General features: G+C 48.2%; 1 protein-coding gene across 5 annotated transcripts in view; it reads right to left on the minus strand.

Annotated features, from left to right (window-relative positions):
- Nucleotides 1-25,731, minus strand: part of LOC717465 (polycystin-1-like protein 2) — a 126,784-nt gene that overhangs the window by 87,221 nt on the left and 13,832 nt on the right. For 2 of the 5 annotated variants that reach the window (XM_077986940.1, XM_077986941.1), the window contains exons 1-6: nt 18,922-19,367; nt 15,106-15,267; nt 13,924-14,109; nt 6,303-6,413; nt 5,295-5,442; nt 306-526 (exon numbers count right to left, since the gene is read on the minus strand). In XM_077986940.1, coding sequence (XP_077843066.1) covers nt 306-526; nt 5,295-5,442; nt 6,303-6,413; nt 13,924-14,109; nt 15,106-15,267; nt 18,922-19,222 — 1,129 coding nt within the window. In that variant the 5' untranslated portion in view covers nt 19,223-19,367. Of the gene's footprint in view, nt 1-305; nt 536-1,746; nt 1,876-5,294; nt 5,443-6,302; nt 6,414-13,923; nt 14,110-15,105; nt 15,268-18,921; nt 19,368-25,731 lie in introns of those variants that run through there. The other 3 variants (XM_015126689.3, XM_077986943.1, XM_077986944.1) reach the window with 3 other exon arrangements.

Genomic DNA, 25,731 nt, shown 5'->3' on the forward strand with positions numbered 1-25,731 from the left:
ACCTCCCGGATTCAAGCCATCCTCCCACCTGAGCCACCCAAGTAGCTGGGACTACAGTCATGTGCGACCAAACCTGACTAATTTTTGTACTTTTTATAGAAATGGGATCTCACCCTGTTGCCCAGGCTGGTTCTAAACTTCTGGGCTCAAGCAGTTCGCCCGCCTCAGCCTCCCAAAGTGTTGGAATTACAGGTTTGAGCCACTGCACCTGGCCCACTACTTATTAAGGCCTGGGAGTTGGACAGATTTGGAGGAAATCAGTGATTTTATAACTTGCCTTGATGTGCCCAGTTCTGCAGACTCACCTCCATCAAGCTCCACCTGAATCCACAGAGGATCCCCAAAGACAGCCTGGCAGAGGGGGCCGGCTCCAGACTGGGACAGGCCGGAGCATGCAGTCACACTGAGCCTCTCCATCTTGTCTCGCACGGTCACTTGCCTGTGGGCTGTCACATGCCACTCACTGGTTGTGCATTCAGCAAACACGGTGAATTCCCCAGGAGATGTGAACTGGTGGGTCACATTGCTGGACACACTGCCGGCCACAGTCAGGGACGTGACCAGCGTTGGGGAAACACAAAGACACGCATTTACACATGCACTGACAGGGTTTAGATCTGTGCTCCTGCCCAAATCTCACGTTGAATTGTAATCCCCAGTGTTGGAGGTGGGGCCTGGTGGAAGGTGATTGGCTCATAGGGGCGTTTTCTCATGAATGGCTTGGCACCATCCCCCTGGTGCTGCTCTCTTGGTAGTGAGTGGGTTCTCACAAGATCTGGTTGTTTAAAAGTGCATGGCTGGCCGGGCGTGGTGGCTCACGCCTGTAATCCCAGCACTTCAGGAGGCTGAGGAGGGTAGATCGCTTGAGGTCAGCAGTTTCAGACCAGCCTGGCCAACATGGCGAAACCCCATCTCTACTAAAAACACAAGGTGTGGTGGTGCACACCTGTAATCCCAGGTACTAGGGAGGCTGAGGCAGGAGGATTGCTTGAACCCAGAAGGTGGAGGTTGCAGTGAGCTGAGATCGCACTACTGCATTCCAGCCTGGGCGACAGAGTAAGACCCTGTCTCAAAAAGAAAAAAAAAAAAAAATCCAGTGAGTACTAGCAGTAATGGTAACAACTTAGACCATGTAGTTCCTGACCTGAAAACCCTCCTGTTATCCTCTGTAGTGGGTGCTGTCGGGAATCCTCCAGATTCCACCCTTCAAGCCTGAGGCATGCATCCCCCAGTACACCTGTGAGCTGTGGCTGAGGGCTCACAGCTGAATCCATGTACAGGAGTCCCTTTTAGCCAAAGGGAGCTGCCTCGCTCAAGCCTACCTCCCATCCCACGGACATCCTGCACCCAACGAGTACTCAATGCCGATTATAATGGTCTGGCTCTCTGGCCTCAATTGGAAACAACTCTGAGGGCCATGCCAGCTCAGAGGTTTCTGCAGGATTAGCAAGGCCTCTGTGGCCCCTGAATCCCAGTCCAACTCTCCTCTTGCCCATCTTACTACTCCCTTCCCGTGCTCCACATCAGAGTCTATTTCCTGGTTCCTGTGAGACAAAGTAGCAAACTCAAGGAGACACCTGTGCTATTTCTGTTTGCCAGCATCATCACAGGAAGCTCCTGACTTTGCAGTGACAGGCAGCCCTCCAGAACACTTTGAGGACAAAACAGAATAGAGTGCTCTGCTTCCACGTCTCTAGCCTGAGTCACTATATCCCTAAAAAGATAAATGACTGGTCCTTTTCTTACATATAAGATATTGTCTGGCTGGGCGGAGTGGCTCACGCCTGTAATCCCAGCACTTTGGGAGGCTGAGGCGGGAGGATCACGAGGTCAGGAGATCGAGACCATCCTGGCTAACACGGTGAAACCCCGTCTCTACTAAAAATCCAAAATAAAACAAAGTAAAAATTAGCCGAGCATGGTGGCAGGTGGCTGTAGTCCCAGCTATTCGGGAGACTGTGGCAGGAGAATGGCGTGAACCTGGGAGGCGGAGCTTGCAGTGAGCCAATATCGTGCCACTGCACTCCAGCCTGGGTGACAGAGTGAAACCCTGTCTCAAAACAAAAACAAAAACAAAAACAAAAAGGTAATGTCTGAGATGGCTAGTGATTATGCTTCTGCAATCTACAACAAGTTTCTTCTTCTTTCTTTCCTTCTTTTTTTTTTTTTTTTTTTTTAGACAGTCTTCCTCTGTTGCCTAGGCTGGAGAACAGTGAAACGATCTCGGCTCACTGCAACCACCGCCTCCCAGGTTCAAGCGATTCTCCTCCATCAGCCTCCTGCATAGCTGGGAATACAGGCATGCACCACCACGTCCAGCTATTTTTTTTTTTTTTTTTTTTTAGTAGAGATGGGGTTTCACCATGTTGACCGGGCTGGTCTTGAACTCCTGACCCCAAGTGATCCACTCACCTTGGCCTCCCAAACTGCTGGGATTACAGGCATGAGCCACTGAAGCCGGCCAACAAGATACACTTTAGTCATCTAGAGGCAGATGTACTCTTGCACCCAAACTTTGATGTGATTTTCTGTGGACTGAACCTCCACAACCCATACAGAAGTCGTGAACTGAAACACCGTTTTGGAGCAGTCTGGCAGAACCTCTTTGAAAGACTCCTCCTGGGCTGCAGTCCTCAGTCTATGGTCCTCAGTAAGACTTCTGAATAAAACTAACTTTATTTTAAAAGCTTGATTTTTCTTTAGTTTTCTTTAGTTGACAGACCCCACCTACGTTAGACTGTCTAGCATCAACAGCTCTTCAGGACCCGGCTCCTGCTGAGTTTTTCAGCATCTTTCATTTTTCCACAGAGCCCTGAACTCCAGGCATGGCGAGGTGCTTGCAGTTATTTGAATATGCCACACACTTTCGGGTCCGTGCTACTCTCTCTTCTCTAGATCCATTGCTCCTGTCTTATCATTCTGGTTCCCCCAGAGAGGACTTTAGCTCTAGGTCATTCTAAGGCTTGTGTTGTTTTGTGGATTATTGGTTTCCCACAAATCTCTGCACTCCCAACATCAGCTGTGTGCAGAAGCGGCCGATTAATAACAGAAGAACAATGTCAATCCCTAGATTTGCCAGTAGGTGGCGCTTAGCTAACCAACGCTGGATTCGCACAGATTTCACCACATGCAAATTGTTCTGTAAGGCCTATAATACAATTTCAGAGATGTGGAAAATTTTCCATGACAAACAGAGAAACAAAAAAACCCTCCATGCAAACGAATATAAGGCAAGGTGAAAAGGAGCTTCTAAGAGAGAAGTCTTTTGACTTCTATACAATGCAATTCTTCCCAGAAGCTCTTATTATTTATCTACAATGCATACGAAAGGTTTGATTTTAAAATCTCACCTCTTAGACTACTGAGGAGTTAAGAAAAAGTAGGAGGCCGTACTAACACATAAGAGAAAAGCACAGTGATATTTACACCAAAAAATGAGGCTTCTGTATATTCAAAAATCAAAATTCGTGCTATTTTCCATATCATAAACTGAGTTCTGTGGCTGCTAGTATTGATAAGAAGGCGTCAGACAGGCATTTCCCAGTGTTTATAAAAATGATTTTTAAAAGGTGGGTGATGACTAGGCGCAGTGGGTCATGCCTGTAATCCCAGCACTTTGAAAAGCCAAGGTGGGCAGATCACCTGAGGTCAGGAGTTCAAGACCAGCCTGGACAACATGGCAAAATCCCGTCTCTACTAAAAATACAAAAAATTAGCTGGGCGTGGTGGTATGTGCCTGTTGTCCTAGCTACTTGGGAGGCTGAGGCAGGAGAATCGCTTGAACCTGGGAGGCGGAGGTTGCAGTGAGCCGAGATCATCCCACTGCACTCCAGCCTGGGTGACAGAGCGAGACTCCGCCCACCTGCCCCCCAAAAAAGTGGGTGGGTAGTTTCAAGGTCCAATTAATCTTTAATGTAAAGGAAAATGGACTATTTTGGTGGGGCAATGGTGGAGGGGATGCCACCATCTATTTCCTTTGAAAGAGAAAAAAATACCAGTGATTCTTGCTTAGAGTTAATGCCCAGAGAGATTGCAAATGTAAAACAGTGCTCATTGTGCCTTAGATTTTAATCGCACAAAAACTTTCAGAGAGTAATACAACCACCATCCATGGATTCTCCATCCAGACTTAACGAACTTTCACATTTGGTCCCATTTGCTTCTGTTCTAAGCCACTATTTATCACTGAAAAGTCCTATGTAGCTGTGAGTCATAGTGGGGCTGCATGTAGGCAATTTTGACTTATGCTAAATTCAAGTTGTACAAGATTTAGGGACTGAAAGACTGTGTAACTTACAATCTGTTGTTTTCTTTCTAAACTCGTAGCAATCAGGAAGAAACCCACAGAACAATGGCATAGGTATTTGTATCACCCAGACATTTGCCCCCAAAGCATCACTGTGTATGGTTTCTCATTTGACACCACAAAACATTCAAGGCAGCCACGAACATAAATGTGACAGGGGGCTGGCTGCGGTGGCTCACACCTGTACTACCAGCACTTTGGGAGGCCAAGGCAGGTAGATCACCTGTGGTTAGAGGTTCGAGACCAACCTAGCCAACATGGTGAAAACCCTGAACCTACTAAAACTACAAATATTAGCCAGGCATGGTGGCACGTGCTTGTAGTTCTAGCTACTTGGGAGGCTGAGGCAGGAGAATCGCTTGAACCCGGGAGGTGGAGGTTGCAGTGAGCCGATATTGAGCCACTGCACTCCAGCCTGGCGATGGAGCAAGACCCTGTCTCAAAAAAAAAAAAAAAAAAGAAAAAAAAAAAGAAAATCTATGAGGTAGAGTGATTGCAAAAGGAGCAGCAACACTTCCTCCCATCCCTGTATGGCAGCACCTTGCAGTGCGGCTCCAGCTCCTTCTATCAGGTGGGGTCTACTCCTCCACCTCTTCAATCTGGTCTTGGCCATGGAACATGCTTTGGCCAACGGTATCTTAGAAAATGTAACACAAGCAGAGATTTGAAAAAACATTTGCGCATCAGGCTCTGCTGCTAGGAACTCTTTGCCACCGTGTGAATGAGCCCAGGCTAACCTGTTGGGTGATGAACAGCACATGCTTCTAGCTGACATCCGGCTGACCACTAGGCATGTGAGTGAGTGAGGTCTACCTAGACAGCCCACCCCAGCCGACTCCACTCAGACAAGAAAAGCCACCCAGCTCTCCAAAGAACCGTAAGAAATGGTAACTATTGTTTTAAGCCACCAAGTTTTGGGTTGGTTTGTTATGAGGCAGAAAACTGATGATACATACAACCTGGCTCAAGGCTCAGAGATTTCTCTTACCTCGGCGGGTTGTAGGGATCGAAAATGTGGCCGTCTCCTGTACTAATTATACAGGACAGGTTTCCTATGTAGGGTGAGAGAAGCCACGTCAGGGAGATGGTGACATTGTCAAAGATGAAACTCTCACTGGACACCATCAGGTGCAGGGCTGTGGATTAAAACACAAAATGCTGCATGCCCTTGTGAAGCACAATTGCACATTTCTGTTTATAACTGACTCTCTTCTGGCTACCTGTCCAGTATTTTTATGTGGGTCTCTTTTTTTTTTTTTTTTTTTTTTTTTTTCTCACAGGGTGTTGCTCTTTCACCCAGGCTGGAATGCAGTGGTGCAGTCATGGCTCACTGCAGCCTCGACCTCCCCAGGCTCAGATGATCCTCCCACCTCAGTAGAGGCTGAGTAGCTGGGACAAGGGCATGTACTACTACACCCGCTAATTTTTATTTTTATTTTTTGAGACAGGGTTTCACTCTGTCACCCAGGCTGGAGGGCAGTAGCGTGATCTCTGCTCACTGCAACCTCTGCCTTGTAGGTTCAAGCATTTCTCCCACCTCAGCCTCCCAAGTAGCTGAGACTACAGGTGTATGCCACTACGGCTGGCTAATTTTTGTATTTTTTTGGTAGAGACAGGGTTTCACCATGTCGGCCACTGGTTTCGAACTGCTGACTTCAAGTGATCCACCCCCCTCAGCCTCCCAAAGTGCTGGGATTACAGGCGTGAGCCACCACACCCAGCCTAATTTTTATATTTTTTGTGGAGACGGGGTTTCTCCGTATTGCGCAGGCTGGTCTCCAACTCCTGGGCTCAGACTATCCTCCTGCCTCCCAAAGTGCTGGGATTACAGGTGTAAGCCACCGTGCCCAGCCAAGGGGAGCAATTTTGAATGAGGGAGTCTCTTAGAACACAGAGATGAGCCCACGTGGGTGGCTGCTGTCTCTGTTTTCAGGGGAAGCTGGACATGCCGTGAAATAGAGGGAAATTTCTAAGCTTAAGCAAGTTGGGGACTCACCTTCCCAGCACTGGTACTGCACCCACAGGTAGCTGCCCTGAGTCGGACACAGGTTTCCAAAGTAGGTCTCATCTGCTGCCACCTGGCATGCCTGTAGCCCCTGGCACTGGCCTGGGAAGCACCCACATCCCAACGGAAGCAGGAATGGAGTGCAAGACAAAAGAGGATACACTCAACAGAGATGCGCAGAGATGCATGGCCTCTCATCCACTCATCCGTTTACCCACCACCCGCCCAACAAATAGCTTTTGATATCTCCTGAAGACCAGCACTGGGCTAGGTACTCAGGGGACAGAGAAGTAGGATTTCTGTCCTCAAGTAGTTCAGAGTCTAGCATCCTGGTCTCAAACTTCAGCTTGCGCCAGATCCCCCTGTGGGTCCTGTGAAGACACCTCATTCCAGACCTCACCCTCAGCGATTCTGATTCAGTAGGTACGGAGTACAGCTGGAGAATATGCATTTCGAACCAGCTCCTATGGGATGCTGATCCTGACACTGCTAGCCCAGGGACCCCATGTGGAGAACCACTGGTCCAGTAGCATCTAGTCAGATGGCCCCAAATAGAAATCCACACCCAGAGAACCAGCAGAGGGGGCAAGGTTAGGAATCCTGTGCCAATCAGGGTGCCATGTGCCCACAGAAGGAGGAGCAGGGACAGCCCATTCCAGAAACTTCAGGATCATCCAGCACCTCTCCCTCCTGCCCAGTGAGATGTGTTAGATGCCCGCGGGGAAGCCTGGGAGAAAGAAACAGGTCCAGAACACCCACCTGTGCTTTTCCCAGTTACCTGCTAGGTCCCACTTCTTCCGGGCAGTTGGACCTGGGCCCACAGAGCCACCCTCTCACCCTGCCCTGCTTGTGTCACAGGGACCTACACTTTCCAAACTCCCTTGGCCACTGGCTCCCAGGGAGGCTTGGCCAATGGCCGGTACTGGTGAAAGATTGAGTCAGGTGGATCACTTGAAGTCAGAAGTGTGAGGCCAGCCTGGCCAAAATGAGGAAACTCTGTGTCTACCAAAAATACAAAAATTAGCCGGGTGTGGTGGCATGTGCCTGTAGTCCCAGCTACTTAGGAGGCTGAGGCAGGAGAATCACTTGAACCAGGGGGGTGGAGGTTGCAGTGAGCTGAGATTGCACCACTGCACTCCAGCCTGGTCACCAGAGCGAGACTTTGTCTCAAAAATAAAATAAATTAAAAAAAATAAAACTGCACAGATTTTTAAATCTCACAATTCTGTGTGGAGGTCAGAAGTCTGGGTGGGCTCAGCTGGCCTCTGCTCATATCACAGGGCTGACACCAAGGTGTCAGGGCTGTGTTTTTCTTGCTTTCCTTTTTTTTTTTTTTTTTTTTTTTTTGATGGAGTTTCACTCTTGTTGCCCAGGCTGGAGTGTAGTGGTGTGATCTCGGCTCACTGCAATCTCTGCCTGCCAGGTTCAAGTAATTCTTTTGCCTCAGCCTACTGAGTAGCTGGGATTACAGGCATGTGCCACCACATCTGGCTAATTTTGTATTTTTAGTAGAGATGGGTTTTCTGCGTGTTGGTCAGCCTGGTCTCGAACTCCTGACCTCAGGTGATCCACCTGCCTCAGCCTCCCAAAGTGCTGAGATTACAGGTGTGAGCCACTGCTCCTGGCCTTTTTTTTTTTTTTTTTTTTTTTTTTGAGACAGAGTCTCACCATGTCACCCAGGCTGGAGTACAGTGGTGGAATCTTGGCTCACTGCAACCTCTCCCTCTCGGATTCAAGCGATTCTCCTGCCTCAGCCTCCTGAGTAGCTGGGACTACAGGTGCGCACCACCACACCCAGCTAAGTTTTGTATTTTTTAGTAGAGACGAAGTTTCGCCATGTTAGCCAGGCTGGTTTGGAACTTCTGACCTCAGGTGATCCACCCACCTCAGTCTCCCAAAGTGCTGGGATTACAGGCGTGAGCCACCATGCCCAGCTGGCTGTGTTTCTTTCTGGAGGCTCTAGGGAAGGATCTGCTGCCAATCTCATTCTTGTTGGCAGAATTCAGCCCTTAATTCCTAGAGGCCTCTCTTCTGTCCTTCCATGTGACCACTGCATCTCAGAGCCAGCAACAGGGCATCAAACCTGTCAAACACCTGGAATCTCTCTGACTTCTCCTTTTCCCATATCTATCTTCTGCTTCTAGCCAGAGAAAGTTCTCTGCTTTTAAGGGCTTATGTATTTAGACTGTGCACAATTGCATATTCCAGCATAATCTTTGTATCCTAAAACCAACTGATTAGCAACCATAATTATATCTACAAAGTATCTCTTGTTACAGACGTTAACATAGCCGCAGGCATGGTGTCTCATCATACCCACAGCTCCATGGATTAGGATGAGAAATCATGAGGGCCATAATTTTGCCTATGCCAGACAGAAAGAGGTTGGAAGCCAGTGTACTTCTCATCCTGCCTCTCACAGCAGCTCCCCTGTAGCTCCAGCTCCCTCTGGACGGGCCCTCTGCACACGGTCCTATCTCCTACCGGCAAGCTCTGCCATGGCTCTAGTATCTACTGGATGATCCTGACTTCCAATTTTGGTAAAAACATCCCTTCCAGTTATCCTGCCAGCCTTTAGGGGTGGCAGCAGCTTTCCATGGCTGCCAATCTCAGGTCTGCAGCAGCATCCTTTGTTTGGCTCCTCAGCACATTCATGACTTGGGAAACCAATTCCCTGCATTAAATTCCTTCTATTGAAAGACCTAGTTGGATGCTCCCCTCAATTTGAGTTACTCCCATTATGTGTATCCACAGCACTGAACTATAATCTCCAAAAGAGTGTGAGGGTTCATTTTCTTCTTGTTTTATTTGTTTGTTTTTTGTTTTTTGAGACAGGGTCTGGCTGTGTTGCCCAGGCTGGAGTGCAGTGACATGATCTCGGCTCACTGCAACCTCTGCCTCTGGGTTCAAGCGATTCTCCTGCCTCAGCATCCCAAGTAGCAGGGATTACAGGCACATGCCACCACACCTTGCTAATTTTTGTATTTTTGGTAGAGATGGAGTTTCACCATGTTGGCCAGGCTGGTCTTGAACACCTGATATCACGTGATCTGCCCACCTTGGCCTCCCAAAACGCCGGGATTACAGGCGTGAGCCACTGTGCCCAGCGTCTTTGTTTTTTTTAAGCATCTCTTCTCCCCTGCCCCAGCAGTTCCCCCAATGGAAGCTCCGATTAACAGGCAGCTGTCAGCATTTAACTAGATTCAGACCCCGCCCCCCAGGATTCTGATTCAGTCGGTATGGGGTGCAGCTGGACAGTGTGCGTGTCTAACAAGCTCCCAGGGGATGCTGATCCCGCTACTGCTGGCTCAGAGCCAGCTGGAACAGAGCCTGCAGGAATGTCCACTCCACTTGCAGAGTGCGTACAAGGTGCTACACTGTTCCCCCAGGTTCTCCTGACCCTCACAGGAGCCCCATGAAACAGATTCTGCAACTTGCCTAGGCAGCAGGGGCTGAGCTGGAATTTGAACCCCAACTTGCCACCCTCTTGCCATGTACCCTGCTGCCCACATCCCAGGGGGTTCTGCCCCATCCTTGGACTTGATCTAAGCAGTCTGCAGCAGGGCTCACCTTCCAGCTCACAAAATATTCAATATCCACTTGGAATGGGTAAACTGCCTTAAGACGCAGAGGCCACGTCCCTGCTGAGGTTTTTTTCTAACACTGTTGTTATCCAGCGAAACCATCCTGGGCTCTCTCTCCACCATCACCGTTCATACTGCAGTCCACACCTGAGCCTGCCACCTCATGTCCTCACCACCTTGTCCCCCAGCCTTTCTCCTGGCCGGATTCTGCACTTCCTTCACAGCCAGGCTCCTGACGCTGCCCCCGTAAAGCTTTCCTGAGCCCCACCTCCACCCCGTGATCCAGGGAACCCCTGTGATCAAACGGGAACACAAGCCACCACCACATCTCTGTTCTCAGATTAAATAGACTCAAAGAGAGGTCTAATTCCAGAACCTGAGGACAGAGTTTTTTCTGACTCTTCGTAGCCACATAAAATCCACGTAAAAAAAAAAAGAAAAAAGTAAACTAAATCTGATCTAATTCCAGGATTTAGCACACCTTGCAGACAAACTTTAAAACCCCTTCAGGTCCCCAGATGCCTTGCGGCTCAGAATGTGGCCCAAAGACACTTGGGATCCTAAGTGGCATCACTTGGAAGCGAGTTTGAAATTAATTGGGAGGTTTTTAAAATTTTTTGGCTCACTGCTACATCTCCAGCACATAGAACAGTACCTGGCACATAGTAGGTACAAAATAAGTTTGGCATGACTAAATAGAGAGTGTTTGCTCTTCTGGGTTGCAGCATTTATCACAGCATTAGTTAATTGCCTGTGTATTACTGTCTCCCCACTGCGTTGCGAGCTCTTTGAAAAACAGAGTTTGGGCCGGGCGTGGTGGCTCACGCCTGTAATCCCAGCACTTTGGGAGGCCGAGGCGGGCGGATCACAAGGTCAGGAGATCGAGACCACGGTGAAATCCCGTTTCTACTAAAAATACAAAAAATTAGCCAGGCGCAGTGGCGGGCGCCTGTAGTCCCAGCTACTCAGGAGGCTGAGGCAGGAGAATGGCGTGAACCCGGGAGGCGGAGCTTGCAGTGAGCCGAGATTGCGCCACTGCACTCCAGCCTGGGCGACAGAGCGAGACTCTGTCTCAAAAAAAAAAAAAAGAAAGAAAAACAGAGTTTGGGTCAGGCGCAGTAGCTCATGCCTATATTCCCAGCACTTTGGGAGGCCAAGGTGGGCGGATCACTGGAGGCCAGCAGTTAAAGCCAAGCCTGAGCAACATGGTGAAACCCTGTCTCTACAAAAAATTCAAAAATTAGCTGGGTGTGGTGGTGCTCACCTATAATTCCAGCTACTTGGGAGGCTGAGGCAGGAGAATCGCTCAAGCCCGGGAGGTAGAGGTTGCAGTGAGCCAAGACTGTGCCACTGCACTCCAGCCTGGGGAACAGAGCAAGACTCTGTCTCAAAAAAGAAAAAACAAGTGTTTATTGGCTAACTGAATGAATGAGGGACCAGGGCGCTTAGATACAGACCCCGTGGGATCCTCCCTGCGCTCCTCCTCTGACTCCCTCAACAGGGTGCAGGGCTCCCCTCTAACGTGCTCTCTGAGCTGTGGGTGCCACATTTCAGGAACCTGCAGCTGAGCCTTTGAGGAAACAGCCCACCAAGCCCCAGCAGTGCCTTGGTGAGGGAGGTACATCCATCCTCCTGTCCGGGGCCCTTTCTCCTTGCAGGGGCCACAGCCTCAGGAACGCCGGAGTAAGAAGAGTCAGTGAAAACCAGCCAGCCGATTTTTAGCATTTCCCTTCCCCACGCCTGCTGCAAAAGGCAGGAGGTCAGAGGAGCCATTCTCATTTCCCCCAGGCAGGAGGAAGTTCCGGGAGTACTGGCATCCCTCCCTGAATCTTCAAAGGGTCTTTGGGCAGAAGCAGAGGTTCAGAGGAGACTGCCAAGAGGCACAACTGGGAAGGCTGACTCCCAGGACCCAGGGCTCGCAGCCTGGCCACAGGGGGCTGTGTCCTCACTTAGCCAAGAAGCAGCAGACCACCTGCCTTCCTGGACCCTCCAGCGGGGAGAGTGGTGACTGCAGCAGAAAGAAGAGGGTTCCCAGATATCCTGGACCAGGGAGGCCTCTGAGGAGTTTTCGCCTCCCGGCAGGGTGCAAGAAACCCCCATAATCCCGGAAATTGAATCCTGGTCACTGGGTGAGCGCAGCTCAGAAGGAGATTTAATCCGATTTAGAAAAACAAAGCCCTAGAGTAACTCTCCCATGTGAACGAGAGCTACCATCCATCGGGAGCTCGGCTTCAGCGTCATTCACAGTCACAAAGATTAAGAACCAACCTTTCTCAACAGGAGAAGAGACAAATGACGGCACAGTTACACAATCGATGAAACAAATAAAGCAGCACGACATGTATCAAGATGGATAATACATCTCAAAAACATGATGTTGAGCAAAACGCAAGCACCAAAACGAAAAGAAAAACGCATTCTGTAGAATGACACACAATATGATATCATTTACGTAAACGTTAAGACCCTGCAAATATGGTACCATTAATATAAACATTAAAACCCTGCAAAGCGGCCGGGCACAGTGGCTCACGCTTGTAATCCCAGGGAGGCTGAGGTGGGAGGATCGCCTGAGGTCAGGAGTTTGAGACCAGCCTGGCAAACACGGTGAAACGCCGTCTCTACTAAAAATATAAAAAATTAACTGGGTGTGGTGGCGCACACCTGTAGTCCCAGCTACTTGGGAGGCTGAGGCACAAGAATCGCTTGAACCCAGGAGGCAGAGGTGGCAGTGAGAAGAAATTGTGCCACTGAATACCAGCCTGGGTGACAAAGCGAGATTCTGTCTCTAAATAAATAAATAAATAAATAAATAAATAAATAAATTAGTTTTTTAAAAAGCCCTGCAAAAGCAACACTCTGTAGTGTTTAGGAATACGTGCATAGAAGGTGGAAATAAAGTAGGCGTAGTGGCTTACACCCGTAATCCCAGCATTTTGGGAGGCCAGGGCAGGCAGATTGCCTAAGCTCAGGAGTTCGAGATCAGCTTGGTCAACACGGTGAAACCCCATCTCTATTAAGAATACAAAAATTAGCCAGGAGTGGTGGCACACGCCTGTAATCCCAGCTACTCGGGAGGCTGAGGCAGGAGAATCGCTTGAACCCAGGAAGCAGAGATTGCAGTGAGCTAAGATTGGGCCACAGCACTCTAGCCTGGGCAAGAGAGAGAGACTGTCTCAAAAAAAGAAAGAAACTAGAGAAGCACGAAGCATGCATGTGATTAAGAAACACTGAATTCGTAACAGGAACAGGACTGTGGAGGCATCCACAGAAGTCTCCTAGTGTTGTATTCATTTTTCCTTTTCTTTTTTCTTTTCTTTTTTTTTGAGACAGAGTCTGGCTCCATCACCCAGGCTGGAATGTGATGGCCTGATCTCGGCTCACTGAAACTTCCGCCTCCAGGGCTCAAGTAATTCTCCTGCCTCAGCCTCCCAAATGCCTGGGATTACAGGCGTGTACCACCAGCCTGGCTAATTTTTGTATATTCAGTAGAGATGGGGGTTTCACCATGTTGGCCAGGCTGGTCTTGAACTCCCGACCTCAGGTGATCCACCCGCCTCGGCCTCCCAAAGTGCTGAGATTACAGGTGTGAGCCACCATGCCCAACTGTATTCATTTTTCTAATGAGGGATTCTTAAGCAAATGCGGCATGGTGTTCAGATCTGATAAAGGTGGGTAGCAGATTTGTGGGAGTTCATTACAGTATTTTCTATTCTTGTCTATACGTTTGGAGTATTTCAAAACTTTAAAAATTAAGTTAAAAAAGTGGTGTTTCCTGTACCCAGCAGGGATTGAGGCACACCGTGCCCACCAGATCCATGACAGGGTTTGAAGTCGGGGTGGGTGGGCCACAGCCCTCTGCTTCCCTGCTCCGTGCCATGGGCAGGGACTGGCCAGTTTTCCCACATGTTGGAGGCCCACGGTCAGAGATGAAGATTATCAGAGGCTTCTGGAACCCTTTGCTGAGCACAGAATACCAGCAACTGCCCTCTGCTGGCAACCAGAGCTGCAGAGCCCTTGGGCCCTACCTGCCACCTCATCCTTGACATTGGCCCAGCTGCATCCCTGCTCCAGATCTGAGGGATGCCCGGCATCCTGGGTGCAGAAATAGGGGTTCTGGCGTCCGTAGACGGCATCCTGGACCTGGATGACCTGCCCCGAGCCGCAGTGCATGGTGGCATTGAGTCCCTTGCAGGCCAGGCTCTGGCCAAGTCCTGTGGCAAAGGGAAGGCAAGACATTAGGGGGGCTCACGGTTACAGACAGGCAAGTGCTGGGTCACCGGAAGGGGACAGTCCCGAGGGTTAGGCTGAGATGCAAGAACTCAGGAGCTGTTTGGCAGGGGTAAGAAACAGAATATGGTCGTTGGCAGCATTGTGCTGAGCCAGGTTCCCTGGGATCAGATCCAGCCCAGCCACACACTGCTGTGTGACCTTCAGCAAGTTAGTTAGCTTCTCTGTGCCCCCACTGTAATACTAAACCTCATGCAAGCCAGGCTCCGTGGCTCACCACTGTAATCTTGGCACTTTAGGAGGCCAAAACAGGCAGATCACTTGAGGTCTAAAATAATACAAAAATTATCCAGGGGCGTTGGCTCGCAATGTAATCCCAGCTACTCGGGAGGTTGAGGCAGGAGAATCACTTGAACCCAGGAAGCGGAGGTTGCAGTGAGCCAAGATCACACCACTGCACTCCAGCCTGGGTGACAGAGCAAGACTCCATCTCAAAAAAAAAAAAAAGAGAGTGGGAAAGACAGAAACAGAGACATGACAGGTAGGCAGGCAGGACGGCGGGCAGGTGGATGGGGAGACGGCAGGGATGGGCGACGGAGCATCACGTGGCCAGAGAGAGATGCATAGAGACAGGGAGAGAAAGCCGCAGACAGAGGTGAGCTCAGAAAAACACATACAGGTCAGCACTTCAGCAGGGAGACAGAGACAGACACCGGCAGGCCCTGAAGAGCCAGAGGGAGATGGAGAGAACACAGGCAGGAAGAAAGTCAGAGACCAAGGGAGAGAAACAGAAAGAGTTGGAGAAAAAGAGAAGGGGAAGAAAGACCCAGAGAAAACTGAGACAGAGGAGGGGGCAAGAGAAAGAGAGGGTCAGAGAGATGGAGGCAGAAACAGGAGGGATAGGGGAGCCCGGAGAGAGGCCCACAGGTGGGCAGGGAGACAGGGTGGGAGGTGGGGACTCCGGGGCAGGGGCCACTCACGGAACTCGCACACGAAGGCGAAGGTCTGGGCGCAGTCCGAGGCCACCCACTCGGAGGAAGGGCCTCTCCCGATGTGGCCGCAGGTGTCAGGGGCAGCGGTGGCCTGCCCCCCGCGCCAGTTGCTGTAGGTCACATTGGAGGTGTCCAACCAAATACCCGGTCCTGGAAGGACAACACAACCACCAGGCCTCAGCAACTGTCTTCACATTCCATTTATACAAATGCAGGGCTCACCCCTGCTCTGCCGCTGGTGTGCAGCAGGTGAGCAGTTAATGTTGACGGGCTGGAGATCTCTCTCCAGGAGCAGTAAAAGTCTCTTCCTCACTGTCATCTTCAAACACTCAATAGAAGAACTGGAACACCAAATTGGAGAGCTTGCAGAAGGTGTTTTGATTAAATAAATGAGGCTGCCAGCTCCGTCTAACCATAATTGATAATTTACTTATTTTGAGATGGGGTCTTGCTCTGTCACCCAGGTTGGAGCGCAGTGGTGCATTTCAGCTCACTGCAACTTCCGCCTCCCAGGCTCAAGTGATCCTCCCAACTTAGCCTCCTGAGTAGCTGAGACCACAGGTGCAAGCCACTATGACTGGCTGATTTTTTTGTATTTCTGGTAGAGACAGGGATTTTGCCATGTTTCCCAGGCTGGCCTCCAGCTCCTAAACTCAAACTCCATCCGCCTCGGCCTCCCAAAGTTCTGGGATTACAGGCATGAGCCACCGCACCTGGCCCTGACCACAGTCTAAGGAAGAGCCAGGGGCCAGGCCCGGTGGCTCACGCCTGTAATCCCAACATCCCAGAGGTGGGAGGATCGCTTGCACCCAGGAGTTTAAGACCAGCCTGGGCAACCTAGAGAGACCTTGTCTCTACAAAAAAAAAAAAAAAAATTTCAGTCACGCATGGTGCCTGTGGTCCTAGCTACTCGGGAGGCTGAGTTGGGAGGACTGCTTGAGCTGAGGTTGGGGCTACAGTGAGCCATGATCATGCCCCTATACTCCAGCCTGGGAGACAGAGCAAGACCCTGTCTCAAAATAATAATAATAATACAGTTCAGAAGTGGGCCATGGGATGTTTTAACATATCATCTTCTTCATAAGCCAAGTATACCTGGGCAGTGCTGAGTTAAAACATAAGCAGTTATTGTTACTTTGGGCCTCTTCAGATCCTTGAAAATACTGATGTAACTCTTGAAGAGGAGTGTGTGTGTGTGTGTGTGTGTGTGTGTGTGTGTGTGTGTGTGTGTAAAACAGAACCATGCTGAGGACACCAGAGAGCTAGAAAACACTAAATATAAAAATTTACTGTGGGTTGGGCGTGGAGGCTCATACCTGGAATCCCAGCACTTTGGGAGGCCAAGGTGGATGGATCACTTGAAGCCAGGAGTTCAAGACCAGCCTGGCCAACATGGTAAAACCCTGTCTCTATTAAAAGTACAAAAATTAGCCATAATTCCAGCTACTAGGGAGGCTGAGGCAGGGGAATCGCTTGAACCTGGGAGGCAGAGGTTGCAGTGAGCCAAGATGGTGCCACTGCACTCCAGCCTGGGAAACAGAGTGAGACTCTGTCTCAAAAAACAAAAATTTATTATGGGTACTCAAAAATATAATTATTAATTTATTGAAAGAAATTCATGCAAATGAAATGGTTTTTAAAAATCCAAATGGCACAAAGGGTATAAAATGAAAGTATCTTCCCCCTCTAACCTATGGGCTTCTCCATCATTGTTATGTTTCTCATAAATCGTTCCAGGCTGAATTGAATTGTATCCACACATCAGCATTTACTAGTGCCTGAAATCTATTTACACAAATGCCATCTGATTGCACACAGTGTCTGGCCCTTGTTTCTTAAACGACATTAAATATTGGAGGTTGTTACCTATCAGCCTAGTTAGAACTACATTTTCTGCAATAACCACACAGTATCCCTTGAGAGGTTTTAATAGGCACAGCTCCTCTAGCTGGATGTGAATGGATGTTCAATACACAGAACTCGGCAACTGTTGCATCTACACCTCACAAAACCATTCAGGAGACACTGCCTGCAGGGGCGTCTTAAGAATTCAAATCCCCTTGGCTGTGGGTTTTCTTAAATGAGCTTCCCAGTGGCTCATTTATTAAAACACTTCCATCCACTCTGGCGTTGTTCTGTGGCTGTTCAGCACGTACCATGTCACATTTCTCAAACCCAGTAGCTTATATAGGGGCAAAGAGAACCTCTGGGTACCAAGGTGCCCAGTAGGAAAGTCAGGCTTAGCATTGCTCTGACTGGTAGAGACCCCACTGTGCGCCACCAGCTGTGTCATACTGAGCACATCTTTTCTCTCCAGACTTCATTTTCCTCCTCCGTGAAAGGAGAGCAGCTACGCTTACCTCGTGGGGTCCATGTGAGCATGTGAGGCTTGAATGCAAATGTTTTCTTGTCCATTCTCTCTTTCTTTCTTTCTTTTTTTTTTTTTCTTTTTTTCTTTTTTTTTTTTTTTTTTTGAGATAGTGTCTCACTGTGTTTTCCAGGCTGGAGTGCAATGGCACAATCTTGGCTCACTGGAACCTCTGTCTCCTGGGTTCAAGGGATTCTCCTGCCTCAGCCTCCTGAGTAGCTGGGATCACAAGTGTGTGCTACCACGCCCAGCTAATTTTTGTATGTTTAGTAGAGATGAGATTTCACCATGTTGGCCAGTCTGGTCTCGAACTCCTAACCTCAAGTGATCCACCTGCCTCGGCCTCCCAAAGTGCTGGGATTACAGGCGTGAGCCACTGCGCCCAGCCTCCTTTTCCATTCTCAATTGTGTCTAGGTACTGGGAAAACAAAAATGTCCAGAGTATGGTTCTTTCTTTGAAGGGCTGATGGTATAGGCGGGAGACAGACAACTAAGCCATTTAAGCCACACCAAAAGCACTGCCTTGGAATTGTGAACAGGGCTCTGCAGATTCATAGAGAATGACTCACCTGACTGCACTGGGTGGGGGAAGGAGCCTTCAGAGAATAAAGGAGGACAAAGACTTTCAGGACCATTAAAATTAGACTGTTAATGGAACTATGCTAAGCACTTGGTCTGCTTTAGTCTCACAGAAAGTGAGGAAAGACAGGTGGGACACTAAAAAATAGCTTAGTCATTATTTTCTGAGACTCAGTTTTCTCATCTGTAAAATGGGGACATAAGGCCAGGCGCAGTGGCTCCCACCTGTAATCCCAGCACTTTGGGAGGCTGAGGCAGGTGGATCACAAGCTCAGGAGATCGAGACCATCCTGGCTAACATGGTGAAACCCCTTCTCTATTAAAAATACAAAAAATTAGCCAAGCATAGTGGCATGTGCCTGTAATCCCAGATACTTGGGAGGCTGAAGCAGAAGAATCACTTGAACCTGGGAGGCGGAGGTTGCAGTGAGCCGAGATTGCGCCACTGCACTCCAGCCTGGGAAACAGAGAGAGACTCTGCCAAAAAAAAAAAAAAAAAAGTAGAGACATAATAATTTTTCTCATTGTTATTGTAAGAATTCAACATGATAGTGACCATGAAGCACTCAGGATAGTGCCTGGCACTATTCTAGCAAGAACCAAAGCAGTCAGAGTATTATAATTAGGAACAGGCAAAGAAGTGAGCATTTGTAGAGCGTCAGTGATGTGCCAGATTCTGTGCTAGGCGGCATTAGACATGAATTATTTTATTTAATCCACAACACAACCAGAGGCAAGGGTATCCATACCATAAGAATTAGGACATATTAATTTGTTCCATGTTGCTTTAGGTGAGAAGTGATGGCAAGAATTGCAAGCACAAGTTTCTCATAAAACACAGCGATCACGGCACCTACCTTCCATGGTTCCATTCCGTGCCAAGTTCCACATGAGTCCAATCCACCATTCCCTGTCCTGGGAGATGTGCTTCTGCAGAAACCGCTGGGTGTCTTCATCCTGAATGAAGACCAAATGGCCTCCTTGCCCCTCGCACCAGCTCTGGGCATCACGGAAGGTGCGTCCAATTGGCACAAATTCATAGCAAGCATCTCTGAAGGCCACCTGGCTCTTAGAGCAAAAGCTGCCCTCCTCTGGCTTAGCAGTGGCGACCCTAAGCCTCAAAGCAAGCACCAGGAGTACCAAGCCCACTGCACTCATGCTTGAACCACTGCTGGGGCCTCTGGATGGAGCTCGTTCTTGGGACTTTCATATGCGAGTGCCCTCACATCCACCCATCATCCGTCTTCCCTTCTGTCTGTGCATCAAATAACGGCAGCTACCTTTTGTTGAAGAAACAAAAGGCTCAGCGTGACAGTGTCTACAGTTTTGCGTCACCCAGCTCTTTGTTCAACGCCTGCTCCAATGCCTATTAATTTGTCAAATGGTCTTCTCAGGAAAGATAAAGTTGCTATATCACCTGTCTGGTTATCTTTCAGTCAACTGTTAGCGGTGGATAAAAAGTCCTTGCTATTGGTTTTATGTCATTACCCTGAGGGCTGTATGTTTCGTGCAAAGCCATCAGCATGTGGAAAGTGTGTGATAAAAGAAAAATGGCAGGAAGGTTAGAGAATGGCAGGAAGGCAGGAAGATGGTAAAGAAACCAAGTTGCTTTTATATCCAAGCCCATTGTGCCGAGTGGCAGCTGTGCCCAAATGATACCCATTCTCTCCCCAGCATGGCTGAAATACTAATGGATATCTGGTCCCCTCCCTGATTCATCACACTATTCATCACGCATGCCTTCTGGAGAATAAAAATCCCCTAAAAAATTTATTGGATGTCATCACGAAAATCAGCTTTCACTCAAAGCTCAGAACTGACCATCCTTATCCAGTACTTACACCCTCCCGTGGGTTTCCACGGATCAAGTTCAAATTTCTTAACTTTGTATACAAGGCTTAGTATGGTCTGGCCTCTGAGAGTATTTCCAAACACATCCCCCCCAATGTGGGGAAACAGGCTTTCTCTCTGCTTGCTGATGGTAAATTGGTACCATCTCTATTGTGGGCAATGTGATAATATCTAGAAAAAATTTAAAAGCACAAACTCTATAATGTAGCAGTGGCACATCGAGGAATTATACCAACAGGTAAATTCATACATGTGTGAAATGTCCTGTGAATAAGGTTATTCTTGGCAGAATTTGATAAACAGGAAAAATTAGAAGCAATCTAGAAGTCCATTGATAGGAAATGGGTTCACAAAACATGATCTATCATATATAACCACTTTCAAAATGAACAAATTCTTCCTCTACAAATTTGGAAGGACCCCTAAGATGTTTGTTTGTTTGTTTTGAGACAGAGATCTCGCTCTGTTGCCCAGGCTGGAGTACAATAGTGCAATCTCGGCTCACTGCAACCTCTGCCTCCTGGGTTCAAGCAATTCTCGTGCCTCAGCCTCCCGGGTAGCTGGGATGACAGATGCGCACCACCAACCCCTGCTAATTTTTTGTATTTTAGTAGAGATGGGGTTTCACCAAGTTGCCCAGGATAGCCTTGAACTCCTGAACTAAGGTAATCCACCCACCTCGGCCTCCCAAAGTGCTAGGATTACAGGCATGAGCCACTGCACCTGGAGAGATTTTTGTTAATATTAAAAGCAAAGTATGAGATATTGTATATAGTTCAATCCCATTTGCATGAAAACATATCTAAAATTTATTTGTATGTGTATAATGTAGCTCATAAAAATCACATAAGAGGCTGGGCGCAGTGGCTCACGCCTGCGATCCCAGCACTTTGGGAGGCCGAGGCGGACGGATCACTTGAGCTCAGGAGTTCAAAACCAGCCTGGCCAACATGGTGAAAACTGGTCTCTACTCAAAACACAAAAAATTAGTTTGGCATGGTTGTGCATGCCTGTAATGCCAACTACTTGGGCAGCTGAGGCAGGAGAATTGTTTGAACCTGGGAGGCGGAGGTTGCAGTGAGCTGAGATCACGCCATTGCACTCCAGCCTGGGCAACAAGAGTGAAACTCCATCTGAAAAAAACAAAACAAAAACAAAACAACAACAACAGCCAAAAAAAAAAAAAAAAAAAAAAAACACATTTTATACAAGAGCTGGGTGAGATGACTCACACCTATAATCCCAACACCCTGGGAGGCCAAGACAGGTGGATCACCCTGAGGTCAGGAGTTCAAGACCAGCCTGGCCAACATGGCGAAATCCCATCTCTACTAAAAATACAAAAAATTAACTAGGCATGGTTGCATGTGCCTGTGATCCCAGCTACTAGGGAGGCTGAGGCAGGAGAATCGCTTGAACCTGGGAGGTGGAGGTTGCAGTGAGCCGAGATCACGCCACTGAACTCCAACCTGGGTGACAGAATGACACTTTGTCAAAAAAAGGAAAAAAAAGAAAAAAAAAAAAGCCCAGAGTTGTGGTCTGCATAAGAAATTAGTAATCTGAGGTTACAGAGGGAGCCTTACAATGTGGGGAGACCCTGGAGTGTTCAGAAAAGGTGTCAGGTATATCATTCCTCCAGCCAGAGATGTTAGAGAATGCAGTTGTCTAATATTTGGCTTTAAGTTGTTAACCGGCTCTGACATAAGTCACTATTTCTTTCTCCCCATTGTCCCTCCTCTATCCCCTGACTACTTCTAACCTCTAATCTTTTTTTTTTTTTTTTGAGGCAGAGTCTTGCTCTGTCATCCAGGTTGGAGTGCAGTGGCTCGATCTCGGTTCACTGCAACCTCCACCTCCTGGATTCAAGTGATTCTCGAGCCTCAGCCTCCCAAGTAGCTGAGATTACAGGTGCGTGCCACCACGCCTGGCTAGTTTTTGTATCTCTAATCTATTTTCTGACTCTATGGATTTGCCTATTCTGGACGTTTCACCTAAATAGAGTCATACAATACGTGGACTTTTGTGTTTGGCTACTTGCACTTAGCATCATGTTTTCAAGGTTCATCCACATTGTAGCATGTACTTCACTCCTTTTATGGCTGAATTATATCCCATCCTATGGATAAACCACATTTTATCTATCATCAGTTGATAGACATTTGGGTTGTTTTACTCTGTGAATTTCTTTTTTTTTTTTTTTTTTTTTGAGATGGAGTCTCGCTCTGTCGCCCAGGCTGGAGTGCAGTGGCGCGATCTCGGCTCACTGCAAGCTCCGCCTCCCGGGTTCACGCCATTCTCCTGCCTCAGCCTCCCGAGTAGCTGGGACTACAGGCGCCCACAACCGCGCCCGGCTAATTTTTTGTATTTTTAGTAGAGACGGGGTTTCACCGTGGTCTCGATCTCCTGACCTTGTGATCCGCCTGCCTCGGCCTCCCAAAGTGCTGGGATTACAGGCGTGAGCCACCGCGCCCGGCTACTCTGTGAATTTCTTAGAGAAAGGACATCTCTTAATCTCTGTCTATTGCATGTCTGGCTCATAATAAGACTCAAGGAACATTTGCCAACCTGGCCCCATCTCCCAGGTCCCTGGAGATTACCCTGGGACCTCTGTCGTTTTCCTCTGTCTTTTGCCTCTGTCGTTTTCCTAGAAACCACGCAATCCTTCTGGAGTGACCTGCCAGACAGATAATGGTGAAGAGCTAGAGCCCGGGATGGGAGGCAGGATTATTGCTGAGTCAGGCTGGAACACAGGCTGAGCAGAACAGGCCTGTTATCTCTAGAGGTCAACCTTCTAATAACTTTCCTTCGAAAACTATGTGGAAAGTCACACGCAGTGATAATGTAAAGGGTAAAGGCTTAATTTATGTCCCTAATGGAACTTGCTTGGGGACCTTTGATAACAAATGCAAATCTGCAGGCTAAATTCCATGTTCACATTCTTTACATTCTGATAAATTGCAGGCTCCCGGGCAAGTGTTCTTGTTGATGTCAGCTCTCAATGTCCCTTAACCTCTGTGTGCGCATGAAGCTCCACTGAAAGTAGTCAGGACATGGCTGGACCCTGTGAGCATATTTCCAATGATCTGATCCAGCTGCCTGAGCCTCCAAGTGGGATCAACAACATGAAAACAGAAAGACAGCAAGTTTGGTTTAAATAAGGCATTGAGGCTGGGCGCGGTGGCTCACGCCTGTAATCCCAGCACTTTGGGAGGCCAAGGCGGGCGGATCACCTGAGATCAGGAGTTTGAGACTCAGCCTGACCAACGTGGAGAAACCCCATCTCTACTAAAAATACAAAATTAGCCAGGCATGGTGGCGGACGCCTGTAATCCCAGCTACTTGGAAGGCTGAGGCAGGAGAATTGCTTGAACTGGGAGGTGGAGGTTGCAGTAAACCAAGATCGCACCATTGCACTCCAGTGTGGGCAACAAGAGCAAAACTCCATGTCAAAAAATAAAAAAATAAAAATAAGGCATTGAGTCCATCAAAAGAACCATAAAGATAATTATGCCTTGCGGCCCAGACATTCCAATCTGGGGAACAGTCCCATCTTACTTTGGTTCCCTCAGAAGCCAACTGGGACCAAGATTAAGAGCAAGCAGTGCATTTGTTTTTGGGTTTTGTTTGTTTGTTTGTTTTTGAGACAGTCTCACTCTGTCACCCAGGCTGGATTGCAGTGTTGTTTTTGGGTTTTGTTTGTTTGTTTGTTTTTGAGACAGAGTCTCACTCTGTCACCCAGACTGGATTGCAGTGTCACCAACTTGGCTCATTACAGCCTCCATCTCCTGGGTTCAAGCAATTATCCTGCCTCAACCTCCTGAGTAGCTGGGATTACAGGCACACGCCACCACGTCCGGCTAATTTTTGTATTTTTAGTAGAGATGGAGTTTCACCATGTTAACTAGGCCGGTCTTGAACTCCTGGCCTCAAATGATCTGCCTGCCTCAGTCCCCCAAAGTGCTGGGATTACAGGTGTGAGCCATCATGCTTGGCCTCAAGGAGTCTATTTGGGACGGAATCCAGGAAGCCCTGGCAGGAGAAGGGGAGTATATTTCTCTGTAGGAATTGGCAGCTTTATCAATCATATTTAATCTTGGTTCTCCCTTAGATCGTAAAGAGGACATAGCAAAAGAATTCTCATGGTTCCATTACCCCAACACATTTTTATTTCTTCAGGGTTCCTTCATACACCTTGTTCCCTTGAAGACAGGTGTTTTCCCAGGCACAACTGTAGTGTCTGTGATTAGTTCATAAGCATTTCCTGCTTAGCATTAGACAGGAAGGCTTTTCCATGTTGCTAATGGGCTTTGAAATTGACACAGTGGTGGCAGAGCCTCCTTTGACTGACTGGACATTGCTAAATCATTCCCATCTTGCTGGACACATGTGGTTTTTAGTCATCTGTTTCTTATGTGTTTGGTTTTGCTATTCTAGTCAACACAACTTTGAACATCTTCTTGCATGCATGCTTTAGCCTGGGCTGAGTCATCTTTTGAGGACTGTAGCAGACACTGTCAGTGCTCGCCCTAACCCACAAACCTGCCATGCAGGCACCTGTGGCTCTGCCTCCCTCTGCATATGTGGGACAGGATGGAAGTGCCTGGAAGTTAGCATCTGCCAGGAGAAACTCTCAACTGTGACTGAGAAGAATTGGTGAATCAATACCCCGACTCCTGAAGATAACTCTGAGGCGTGTTCCCACCAGCTCCAGGAGACCCCCAGCCAGACTGAGTTTCAGTTGCTCATGATGGTGATAGGCTTGAGAATATATTGTTAACATCTTCTCTCCTCCCTTGTCTTACGTCCCCATTCCCCTGCTATTATTTCCTAGGTTCAAATCTTAGGTTTCTCCAGAGAGACAGGATCAACAGGAGACAGATAGATCAAAAGACACAGATAGATAGATAGATGCATAGATACGCAGACAGACACATAGATGAATAGATAGATGGATATTATAATAATAAAAAAAGAAAAGAAAGAAAAAAAAAAAAACAGGGCCGGGCACATTGGCTCACACCTGTAATCCCAGTACTTTGGGAGGCCGAGTCAGGTGGATCACTTGAGACCAGGAGTTCAAGACCATCCTGGTCTACATAGGAAATCCCTTCTCTACTAAAAATAAAAAAATTAGTTGAGTGTGGCTGTGCGCCCCTGTAATCCCAGCTACTTGGGAGGCTGAGGCAGGAGAATTGCTTGAACCCAGGAGGCAGAGGCTGCAGTGTGGGGAAAAGAAAGATCAGACTGTTACTGCGTCTATATAGAAAGAAGTAGACATAAGAGACTCCATTTTGTTTGTATTTGAGATGCTGTTAATCTGTGACCCTACTCCCAACCTTGTCCTTGCAAGAGACATGTGCTGTGGTGACTCAAGGTTTAAAGGATTTCGGGCTGTGCAGGGTGTGCTTTGTTAAACAAGTGCCTGAAGGCGGTATGCTGGTTAAAAGTCATCACCATTCTTTTAATCTCAAGTACCCAGGGACAGGTACACTGCCAAAGGTCACAGGGACCTCTGCCTAGGAAAGCTAGGTATTGTCCAAGGTTTCTCCCCATGTGATAGTCTGAAATATGGCCTCGTGGGAAGGGAAAGACCTGATTGTCCCCCAGCCTGACACTCGTGAAGGGTCTGTGCAGAGGAGGATTAGTATAAGAGAAAGAAGGCCTTTTGGCAGTTGAGATAGAGAAAAGCATCTGTCTCCTGCCCGTCCCTGGGCAATGGAACATCTCGGTGTTTTGGTGTAAAACCCGATTGTATGTTCTGTTTACTGAGAAAGGAGAAAACTGCCTTAGGGCTGAAGGTGGGACTTGCTAGCGCA

The sequence above is a fragment of the Macaca mulatta genome, chromosome 20, assembly GCF_049350105.2.
Source record: "Macaca mulatta isolate MMU2019108-1 chromosome 20, T2T-MMU8v2.0, whole genome shotgun sequence".
In the NCBI taxonomy this organism is placed as follows: Eukaryota; Metazoa; Chordata; class Mammalia; order Primates; family Cercopithecidae; genus Macaca; species Macaca mulatta.